The sequence below is a fragment of the Indicator indicator genome, chromosome Z, assembly GCF_027791375.1.
Source record: "Indicator indicator isolate 239-I01 chromosome Z, UM_Iind_1.1, whole genome shotgun sequence".
Classification (NCBI taxonomy): Eukaryota; Metazoa; Chordata; class Aves; order Piciformes; family Indicatoridae; genus Indicator; species Indicator indicator.
The window spans coordinates 68107859-68120083 of record NC_072053.1 but is presented as its reverse complement, the minus strand read 5'-3'; the positions used below and the strand labels follow the sequence as shown (position 1 = coordinate 68120083).

General features: G+C 43.6%; 1 protein-coding gene across 1 annotated transcript in view; it reads right to left on the bottom strand.

Annotated features, from left to right (window-relative positions):
• The window catches only part of KCNN2 (potassium calcium-activated channel subfamily N member 2), a 66910-nt gene extending 62986 nt beyond the window's left edge, over positions 1-3924 (bottom strand). Inside the window, exons 1-4 of the mRNA XM_054397617.1 lie at positions 3736-3924; positions 3289-3588; positions 2770-3228; positions 2422-2517 (exon numbers count right to left, since the gene is read on the bottom strand). Coding sequence (XP_054253592.1) covers positions 2422-2517; positions 2770-3228; positions 3289-3588; positions 3736-3924 — 1044 coding nt within the window. The remainder of the gene's footprint in view (positions 1-2421; positions 2518-2769; positions 3229-3288; positions 3589-3735) is intronic.
• Positions 3925-12225: the final 8301 nt, after the last annotated feature.

Below are 12225 nucleotides of genomic sequence, written 5' to 3'. Positions count from 1 at the left end.
TTATTTCCCAACATGTTCCATCTCATGCTCTGTAGAAAAATCTTATGTTTACGTCAGTTTGCTTCCACCAAAGTACAAAAGCTACCACACAACAAGCAGAATACATTGACCTTCTCCTGTTCCATGAAAGTTTTTAGTTTTCAATTAACTCCTGATTATTTACACTACATGCACTGGCAACGTCCACGTACACTTCAGACAAGAATTAGAAAGTTATAGTCAAACCTGAGCAGGATTGACAAATAGCCAGCGCACTGAGTCTTCCTGGACTCAATCGACCATCTGTGGGGCATGGTTCTAGACATACAATTCACTCTACTGTGTATAGCAGGGTACTTTCTTCAAATAAAGGCATGTGTGACTTCAGAAAATAGTCAGCTTTAAAAATTATTTTACAACTACTACATTATCAGATTTACACGGTATTTTAGATAGCCTGCAGAAGATTCTACACATTGCTAAGCAAAAATATTTTAAACGTACTTAGCTTTTTCAGGTGTGAAGTGTAACATAAATTTATAACTGTAGCTCTTCAGCTTACTTTAAAAAAGTCAAACGTGCATACAAAACCAGACTATGCCTAAATTAAAAACCTATCAAATACCTAATGGCTAAGGATGGTGCTATGCCCTTTCCTCCTAACACGGCTTCTTGAAAAAGAGAACTTACTTTTTCCAACATGAATGACAGAGCTCCTTGAAGCCTCAGCTCATACCAAGCCCTGACATGATTACTGCAGTCTTCAGTGTCTCTCAGACTGAACCATAGGGTATTTCTTTTTACAGGCAGGTGTACTTGTATTCTGTACTGTCAGGCAGTACAGAAAATTACATTAACCTTGACTAAGTCACATGATTTTATAATTCGTTTCATGTAGTTGCACAAATATGGAAGTTCTTTAAAATAATCAATAAAAACTCAACCAAAATTGAACTACTACTACTACTACTACTTTAGTTTTTAAAGATGTTTCTTTCTGATCGATAGCATAATATGAAGGGAATGAAGATTTGTAACTCTTCACCTGAATAAAAGAACAACCGAATCTTGGAGTAACTACTTAGTATAAGCTAATGCATACACATACCTACAGCTATTTGATTACCTTGCATAAAATTTCCATTTGAAGTTTCTAGAAAAGGAACAGAGTAATTAAACTGTTTACAGAGGTGTTTTTTTTCAGCTTTGCTCTTCATGCCTCAAACACCACTTGTGGAAAGATATACCAGAGAATAAGACTTCCACATTGCAGCAGTGCCATTTATTTATTTTACACAGAACAGAAACTTCTTCACCAGTACTTCAGTGGTTTATAGAGATGCTCTTCCACTAGCACCCTTGTTTATTGAGTACAATATTATTAAGCAGTTTTCAGTATCTTTGATATTAATGCAGAGAAACTCGGTTCTCAGCCAGGAATAGAAGTTTTCCATGTGCAAAGTCTGCACAACAGGATCCTATTTGGCAAAGAGTTCTCAGTAACACAATAGTTCTCTAACATTACCCTAAGTAGGGAACTAGGTACCATTTCACATTGAAACAACAGCATTCATTTGCATGAAAAGCAGGGTACTATACAATCCTTAATTGTTATATTTTTTTTTTTTTACTGACTGTTACCAGTGGAAAAGTCTTCTTTACCCTTGAAAGCCATCATTTTGCCTGGTAGCTGAAGGTAGCTCTAACTAATCTGAAGAAAAGCAAAAGCAACTGTGTACCTAAGTAAAGTACTTTTCAAAACTTCGGAATCTCTCTGTTGTATGTTTCAGTTGAGCTGAAATGCCAGATTTTAATGTCTTAGTAAAAAAAAAAATTAGAAATTACAACCAACTCTTTCAGACAAAATCTGTGACAGCATTTGTGGGACTTATTCTACAGCTTTGATCACTATGCTCCTCCTACCTTTAGCTCTCTATCTTTCTTTACAGTTTTCCTCTATCATGTTCCTCAGGGTTGTGTGGCATTAAATAAAACAAATAAAGCATAACTCTTCCCTCTCAAACATTCTCCTAGAGTACACGCATATCTGAGACAGCACAGTGGACATTATACACCTTGTACAGTGACGACAATTAACCTTGCCGTGAAGAGGAAACACAGAGCATGAAATTTAGTCATGGGAAAATAAAAGACTGCTACAGAAGACAGCAGGCATGACACTGTGAAGGCCTGCTCTAAGCCCAGGGCTAAGTGCTCCTATAGCATAACTGCTGGCAACATTCCCTAGCAGGCAGAGCTTCCCCACATGTACAAGGCCACTGTGTTTCTCTCCAGGGCTGAGATCCATTCACTCAACTTCCGCAGGCTTTCTGAGCCAACAGGAAGGGCCAGATACTTAGCACCACTGTGCCCTTAGACAAACCACCTCGCATCCCCAGGTTATGCCAGCAACACTCACTGACCCACGAGAGGAAACGTTACCTGGATTTCCCTTGCATGGTAGACGATGATAAGCCCGAGCAGGATAATTGTGGAAAGGCTAATAAGGCATTTCAGAGCGAGAGAATACAGTGATTCCTGCAAGAGAAAGACATGACCGTCCCTCAGAGACCCACGCTCAGAGGCTAAACCCTCCCCACTTCTCCCCTCCTGCTACTGGGAGGGCCGCCTCGCCTCACAGTGAGAGGCGGGCCAGCGGGACGGGACAGGGCCAGAACGGAGGACGCGCAGCTCGCCGCGCTGGGATGTCTACGGGGCCAGGGACGCCAGTCCGCGGCGCCACGGGGCAGTCGAACGCGGCTGCCGGGCCGGGCGTGAGGCGGCGCGTACCTTGGTGTAGGCGCCCCAGGAGAGCTCGGTCTCGATGACCATGACGACGATACCGAACATGCCGAAAATGAGCGCGTAGTCGCTGAGGCGCTTGCGCTTTTCGAAGAGCGCCCGGCGGTGCCCCAGCTTGTAGCCAATGTTCTGATTCTTTTTCTTGCTGGACTTGCCCCCGCCGTTGCTGGCGTTGCCCGGGCCGGGGCCGGGACCGGAGGAGCCGTAGAGCGCCAAGTTGTTGGAGTTGTTGTGCTCGGGCTTGGAGACCACGATCTCCGGGGCGGCGGGGCTGGCGGAAGCGCCAGGGCTGGCGAGCGGCGGCTGGAGCGGCTGCGACTCCGAGTCCAGTTCGTGCAGGTTCCTGCGGGACGAGCTCAGGTTGCTAAGCGGTCGCATGACGCCGCCGTTGTACCTGCAGCTGCTCATGGCTATTTCGGTGAAGGGGTTGCTCTCCCGGCGTTGTTGCTGCTGGTGGTGGTGGTGGTGATGATGGTGGTGGTTGTGGTGGGTGCTGCCGCTGCTGACACTGCTGCTGGGGCTGGCTGCTTGCTGCTGATGCTGCAGGTTATGGCACTGTTGGTACTGAGGGTACTGGTGAGGCTGCCTGGATGAACCGGCATGACTGGAAGGGGTGAGCTCGTTGACGTTCAGTTGGCTGCCCTGCCGGGAGGAGGCGGCGGAGGACAGAGGCGAAGAGTGAGTCCGGAAGGCGCCCGAGAGGGGCGAGGAGGCACGGAGCAGCAGGGGCAGGTTATCCCCCGTGGCTGCCGCAGCAGCCCCGTAGTAGGCGCAGTTGTTGCACTGGAGGCATGGGCTCTGCTGCTGCTGCTGCTGGAGGAGGCTTTGCTTCTCCTGGTTTTGCTGCTGGTAGTGCGGCGGCGGGCGCTGCTGCTGCTGCTGCTGCTGCTGCTGCTGCTGCTGCTGCTGCTGCTGCTGCTGCTGCTGCTGCTGCTGCTCGGGGCCGAACCCCGCCGGGAACTGCCGCGGCGCATCCATGCCGGCGCCGTTAAAGCCGCAGGAGGACCGGGCGGTGGTGCACCCTGCGCAATGCGTTATGGTCGGCAACGGAGAGTCCTGCTGCCGCCACGAAGGGCCCATTGCGGCTCCCGTAGAATCCAGACGCCGCGTCCGATTGGTCGGGCGGACGAAAACAACGGGCATCACGTCACCTGAGTGAGGAGGATCGGCCTCGACGTGAGGCGGTGCAGGATGCCCCCGCTGCCCCGCCCCCTCGAGTATCCCACCTCCCTCTCGGTCTGCGCCCGCAGGTAGGAGCTGCCCTCGCCCCCTGTCCCCGCCCTTCCCGCTCGGGAGAGTTCCGCGACGTGGAAACGCGGGGGTTCCGGGGGCGGGGAGCGTGCTCGCTCGCGGGATCGCCCACGCCAGGAAGGGACCTCCGTGGCGGGGCTCCCCAGCCTCCCGGCTCTCCGCTGTCGCTAACACCTGCGCCGTCTCTGGAAGAGCGGCGCTTCCCGTTCGCCTCCCTGCAAAACACAGCGTCGCACTCGCTCTCCTCCCTCGCCCGCGCCGCGGACTCGGGCCATACGCGCCCCGGGCCCGTCAGAGGGAGCTGGGAGAGATAGCAGCCCCCGCGGGCTGCCGTGGGCCCGGGTTGCGGGAAGCCCCGCCACATCTGGGGCCTGACATGAAAGGGAAGATGCGGGGTGATCGTACGACACTAATTCTGTTGGTTGCTTCTTCCTTTAGACGGAGAAGGGAGAGCTAGCCGCCTGTGCATGACACCCGGGACACCTCTACGGGGGGTGATTTAAGGGCTGGCGTCCTGTTCTGGCAGGCCGGCACGAGTTTGACATTGAGTAGCGGTGTTCACCTGCGGCTCCAATTTACTGGCACGCAGTGCCAGTACAGACCTTGAGTTGATCGGCTTCTACCATTTTGCCTTTTCCTTTCTCTCCCAAACTCTGAGTCGTTAGTTCCCGCAGTTCCCCTTGGCAAAGTAATGTCTGCACCAGGTAAAGCCGCTTTTCTGCGTTTAGTTAAAGGAAAAATCTTTAGGAGAAGAATCGTTAAAATGGTGATTTACCTTGTTTTAGCAGTTTCTTTTTTTGTCATCTAGGTGAGATTGTGAGAAGATTTGGTTTGGTGTTTTTGTGGGTTTGCGGAGTTTTTTTTGTTTGGTTGGGGTTTTTTTTGTTTGGTTGGTTGTTGCTGGTTTTTGGGGGGTTTTTTGGTGGTGTTTTTTTTTGTTGTTGTTGTTTTTTGTTTGATTTTTTTTTTTTTTTTTTGTTAATGTCAGCACTGTGCAGTTTGGAAAATGAACTGTAAAATTTTGTATCAGGGAAGGTTTCTTTCACAAGTCTATAACCTTAAAGACAACTCACTAAGTCTTTCTGGGATAAAAACTTATGACCTTAACATTTCTCTCAGACAATATTCAATTTCCTTTGAAACTCTATGCTGTTGAATGGCTTGCACTTTAGAAATATGAATTAGGCACCATCATTAACAAAGTTTTTACATACGCTTTGCTAAAAAACTTATATGAAAATTCCCAGTCAAGATGTACTTTTTAAAGCAAGCACTTACTGCCCACATACAGTCTAACCCTCACTAATGTAGTAAATGTCATGCTTGTACAATATAGATCGATTATTTAGAGAGCAACCAAAAAATATGTTTATAAAACGTAGGTTATTTTAGAAAAAAAAGCATTGAACAGCATAATCTCATGTGATAATTCTGTTTAACTTTGGTTATTTTGAAAAAAGTACACTCATTCTTGTATGAATGGTAAAGTTCTTTTCAAACGCATTACTTTGTGTTTTTTAAATTACACTGAAATGTATTTGGATGTTCAAAATGCACTTGGTTCCCTTGAGCACCAAAGACCAAGAAAAACAAATGAACAATCTGTTTAACGCAGTTTCAGATTTTCCATTGTTTGTTTGAAAAAAATATGGTCTTCTAATTCCATCTCACTGGTCATATTTTCCTGGTGTTTTCAAGCACACATGAACTTTACGGACGTTAGAAAATTAGTCTTAGGGAACCTGGGTATTTTGCACTCTGTAAGTAAAAGTCTTGCACAAATGTGCTGTCAAAATGGATGTTTTGTGAACTAATTAAATACTTAAATGAGCCCAGGTTTTGTCTTTTGTGTTCGTGCTATGTCCTTAATCTTTTCCTAAAGATACTTCATGTTCTTAACAGAAAGGTTTCAAAACCTAGTTTACCATGAAAGGCCTTTCAACACATTTGTCAAAATCTTCATGTTTTATTTAGAACTTATCAAAGCCCTTTGATTTCACCCACTCTGGTTCTGCAAAGTTTTAATAAAATTGTGAAGAAAAAAGTTATCTTTTTTAAAAAGTCTTGGTAGACTACGATATGTGATAGCTATGTTTTGTATGCGGAAGTGAATGCATTTCTTTTTTCATTTATATATAAAAGTTACAGGGCTAAATTCTAATACCTTTACTGCTACTATCCTATTTGTAGAAATGGCATGGACAGTGCATTTACTAGCTTACAGATTTTTTTCATGTATTTGCTTGATTGTTTTATTGTGTGACTAAACATGAATATTCCCCTGTTGTAACACAAGAGGTCATACTAATCACGCAGCATGTTGTAAAACTAGTCAGCTAAGGTTTTATTTCAGTTCCATTGTACAACCTGGGATATCACAATTTCAGGGTCTAAAGTAAGAGTGGTTGAGTTTGCATTTTCACAGCTGAGGAGGTTAAATCTTCCTTTCTGACACTAATTAGTAAGCCAGAATAGAAATATACTATTTAACATATTCCCTTGTTAAGTAATGTTAAAGTTCACCTTGAAAAAAAATGTTTTTTTTTTCCATATATTCTTCACATGAACTGCATTGTTACATTCTCTTGTATTACAAATGAATTGGGATGAGCAGCGCAGAGCTGCTAAATCGTACTTAACTGGTGAACCCCCATGATACAAACCTTACCTGTTTGGAATTGGGGGGCTTTTCATTCTCTACTGGATGGAACTGCTCTTACTGATTATGATGGCTTCTGCTGTGGTTTCACCAAAGAGGCTGGTTCTAGCACATGCATGTATGTGTGCATACACACATGTATACACACACTTATATGTGAAATAAGAGGCAATTACTGCAGATCTCATTTGATAATGGTGATTATTTGAGGTGTTTGGAAAACAGATTTCTAAACCCACTAATTCAAAGAACAAGATAAATGCCGTTGAGCAAAACTGCCAACAGCAGGACAGGAAGCTCAACAGACACAGGAAAAATTAGATTTCTGAGAGGAAAAAAACCACTGTGACAGTGAATGGCTAGTCATTTGAAAAGCTCACTTAACTTCCAATGAAGACACAGCATCTACAGGCTACAATAAAATGTATTAGAAGTCTATTTTGGCTGTTATGCTACTGCCCCTCTTCATGCCAAATACAAGTTAAAATTACTGAGAATTCTGCAGAAAGTAAAGAAAAATACTAACAAGAAGTAATCATAATAGAAAAAAAAGCCTAGGAATTTCTATTCTGTAGCAGTATTTTGACTCGTGGCCTATTCTACACTGGATCTAGGAGTTTCTAGAAAGCACTAAAGGAAACAGCATTGTTCAGATTTCAAAACAAGCAAGCAGGTGCACAGCTTGGTATATATACAGAAAGATGCCATTCAGTGGAAGCAGAATCACAGTAATAAAAGTAGAAGTAACACTGGCAGCAGTAGGTTATCACAAGACTATCAGGGGTACCCTTGCAGCAATAAAAGTGATTTATAAGACAACACCAAGTCATAGCAGTATGGCTCTTAAGATGATGACAAGGAAAGGAACCATATGAACCACATGTGTGAATGACATTTTTATACCATATGGCAGGGCTTTTACACAGCAGATGTCTATGACATTTACCCCAGCAACTTCTGTTGTTACATAGTTATATGCCTCAACTGGAAAAACACCTCTGCTGGACCTGTGCTTACTTCAAAGACATATTGGTAATGTTCACAGTAGTGGGAGAAGGAGAAGAAATACCAAATAATGACTACACAGATAGTACAGCTACGTGTTAGGTGGAGGCATGCTTTATTGATTATACTTTTGATTTTATACTGTTCCACTAATTGGCACTTAACGCTTCTGCATATCACCGACTAAAATGCAGATCCACTCCAACTCAAAACCTTCATCTGTTACCTGGGACTTGCAGGATACAAAAGATGAAGACACTACACTGCCAGCTTTAAAAGAGGAACTGAAGTTTTTGAATGTGGAGATGTCATAATTCATAGAGGTGCGGATATCTAGAAATCTAGAAATATGTAGAATTGCTACACCTTTCCTGCAATCAAGGGGCCTTCCTGAAGGAATGGAATTTTCCAATTTTTTTTGCTAACATTTTTTTATTCTATTGAATGTGTTGAAAATACTGAATGGATTCCATAAAACAGCTGGGAAAAGCATTTCTTCCTTTAATTCAATTTTCCATCCTCTCTGGATGTTTTTATAGTACTTGGAGATCACACAAACGTAATGACTTTCTTTCTTGCTGGTATTTTTTTCTCACAATCAAGGTATACTGCCACCCGTGAGGCATTTCATAGCTACCTAATTACATCCACATTAATACTGTTTTCCCAGCCAAGACAGGTGTTCAGTCAATTACTATTACATTATATGTAATCTGACTAGCTTTTATTATTCTCACAAATTAATGCAGTTTTGTAACAGACTTGGTACAATTATTGAAATGATAACATCATGCTTTATTACTATTTCAGCCTATCAAAAATCACAGAGCAACTTTGTGTGTGGGATTATTAAATGTGAGAGCTTACGTTTAGAATTCAGAATTTGAAGAATTTTGGCCCTTAGAGCCCAGTGAGATCGTGTTTACATTTAAATACAAGATCATACATTTCCAAGGTGGTAGTATGCAAACTGAAGATGTTAGCATCATTTTTCCCTTCCATAAATTTGTCATTTCTGATCCACTTAGCAGCTGATTCTAAATAATTAAATTAATTTACCTATGTTTGGAAAAAAGGGGAGGTAACCCAGGAAATGTTTAAGGATGTTGCTAGGTCGTGTAGGAAAAACAACAGAGAGGCAAAAGCCCATTTAGAACTTAGACTGGCTACAGCTGTGAAGGACAATAAAAAATGTTTTAATAAATATATTAATGGCAAAAAGAGGGGCAAGGACAACCTCCACTCCTTAGTGGACATTGAGGGGAATATAGTGACAAAAGACAAGGAAAAGGCAGAGGTATTTAATGCCTTCTTTCCCTCAATTTTCAATAGGTTGTCTTCCAGACAACTGGCCTCCTGAGCTGGCAGATGGAGTCAGGGAGTACTATATTACCCCTATAATCCAGGAGGAAAAATTTAGAGACCTGCTGAGCCCCTTGGATCCCCACAAGTCTATGGGACCAGATGGGATCCATCCTAGGGTGAGAGAGCTAGTAGATGAGCTCGCTATACTGCTTTCCATCCTTTTTCAACAGTCCTGGCTCACTAATGAGGTCCCAGATGGCTGGAAGCTGGCCAATGTGATGCCCATCCACAAGAAGCACCAGAGGAAGGAGCCAGGGAATTACAGGCCTGTCAGCTTGACTTCAATGCCAGGCAAGGTTATGGAACAGGTCATCTTTGAGTGCAATCACACAGCACAGACAGGCTGGCCAAGGGATCAGGCCCAGCCAGCATGGATGTAGGAAGGGCAGGTCCTGCCTCACCAACCTGATCTCCTTCTATGATCAGGTGACACACCTGGTGGATGTGAGGCAGGCTGTGGATGTAGTCTACCTGGACTTCAGCAAGGCCTTTGACACCATCCCCCACAGCAAACTCCTGGCCAAGCTGTCAGCCTGTGGCTTGGACAGCAGCACTCTGTGCTGGGTTAGGAACTGGCTGGAGGACTGAGCCCAGAGAGTGGTGGTGAATGGTGCCACTGCCAGCTGGCAGCCTGTCACTAGTGGTGTCCCCCAGGGATCAGTGCTGGGCCCCATCCTGTTCAGTATCTTTACTGATGATCTGGATGAGGGGATTGAGTCCATCATCAGTAAGTTTGCGGATGACGCTAAATTGGGAGCAGGTGTTGATAGGTTAGAGGGTAGAAGGGCTCTGCAGAGGGACCTTGACAGGGTGCATAGATGGGTAGAGTCTAATGGAATGAGATTGAACATATCTACGTGCTGGGTTCTACACATTGGCCACAACAACCCCATGCAGTGCTACAGGCTGGGGTTGGAGTGGCTGGAGAGCAGCCAGGCAGAAAGGGACCTTGGGGTTCTGGTTGACAGTAGGCTGAACATGAGGCAGCAGTGTGCCCAGGTGGCCAAGAAGGCCAATGGCATCTTGGCCTCTATCAGGAATAGTGTGGCCAGCAGGAGCAGGGAGGTCATTGTACCCCTGTACTCAACACTGGTTAGACCACACCTTCAATACCATGTCCAGATCTGGGCTCCTCGGTTTAAGAAAGATGTTGAGTTGCTCGAATGTGTCCAGAGAAGGACAACAAGCTCTGTGAGGAGTAGCTGAGGGAGCTGGGGTTGTTTACCCTGGAGAAAAGGAGGCTCAGGTGAGACCTCATTGCTGTCTACAACTGCCTGAAGGGAGGCTATAGCCAGATGGGGGTTGGTCTCTTTTCCCAGGCAACCAGTGACAGAACGAGAGGACACAGTCTCAAGCTGCTCCAGGGGAGGTTTAGGCTGGATGTTAGGAAGAAATTCTTCACAAAAAAAGTGATTGACCATTGGAATGTGCTGCCCAGGACGGTGGTAGAGTTACCATCCCTGGGAGTGTTTAAAATAAGACTGCATGAGGCACGTAGTGCCATGGTTTAGTTGATTAGATGGTGTTGAGTTGGACTTGGTGATCTTGAAGGTCTTTTCCAACCTGGTTAATTCTGTGATTCTGTGATACTTCTCAGTAAAGATATGACAGTGGACTCAAGACATTCTGGATGAGGAAAACTTCCAAGGAGAAAACCAAGAAATTTGTATCTGAAATTTGTTCTTTAAATATAATTTGGTTTGCCCAGCTGATGTAACATTTTTGTATTTCTGTGTAAATAGATTACATAAATATGTTTATCATATTAATATGTTCATCACATTAATATGTTCTTGTATGTTTTTGACTTAGATATGAATGAGTGAAAGAGGCAAGAAGATTCAGAGCAGTAGACTATCTACTTACAGAAAGTAAATGCTAAATTTAGGTTTAGGTTGCAAGGCCTCTTAGGAGTCTCCAAAATTAGAATTACATGGTAACAGTAACAGTATTGTATAATTCTTGAAATAGCCTGTGCTAAGCAGTCCTCCCTTTACATATATTTTACTAAAGAGAACCCCTCTCTTTTGGAGTAACTAGAAAAAAATGAAAGAATGAGGTTACTGATGAATTTTAAGACGTTAGCAACAATAAGTATTTAACTCTGTATAAATAATTAATAATGAATAAACAGGAATTTACTGCTAGCTTCCCCCCCACCCCCACCCCCCTCCCAATTCTTGCATATAGGAATATTTATTGCAGTAACATTTCCAGTCCACTGTGAATGTAAACATCCACTTTTAGCAATAAACAAGTAAAATTAGTCTGCTTTGGCAAGGAGACCATCAGCATATTTGTAATTTCTGCTAAAACCACTATTTTTTCATTTTCTTTCAATACCTGCATTCCCCAAGTATCTCAGGAGTGAACTTCTTAGGGACTAATTTTTGGCCACTAAATTGCTCATCTTAGCTTCAGTTAAGCATTAAGCCCATGCCCAAACTATGATGAAGATGTGTCATAATCCTGATACTGGAGAAATTATAAAGGATTAGGGAAGCACAGAAGACCACTGGCAAAAGAAGAAACTATTGGGCTATAATTCAGATTAGCAGCTTGACAATAGTGCACGATCTTACCTTTGAAACTGTATTTTCCTAATTAGAAATTAATTTGAAAAGGTAGTCACTGAAGGTAGACAAATACTATATATCCTAGATCCCCCTCTCTCACTTCAGAATCAACCTGCTTTGAATAGCTGCTCAGTGGCTTGAGTATTGCAAATCCCTGGTTCCAGGAAATGGATGGATCTTTTAATCATGGTTTATACGTTAATTATCTCTCACCTAAGTATATCTGTACAATAATTGTATAAAATTGTGAACTCTATTACAGTACAATGTAAATTATATAGTTCTAAAGCAGTTAACCAGTGAAACTTCACTACTGGATACCCACCCAGTCAGTTCCACAGAGCATCACTTAACCTCTGTGACATGAATTAGAGGTTCAAAAGCTTCACACTATATCAGCAGTTGTAATAAGTGCTGTATTTCTTACTGCTTTAACAGTTTGTACCGTAGAGTACCCAAGATTGACTCTGAGATCCAAACTGTTTCCCAAGAAACTGTATTCATTGCTGCTCCCTAAAAAATGGAGAAGTGGGAGAAGAAAGGGGATATGGCAGTGCCTGTGCCATGTTTCACCTCCTCAGAATATGA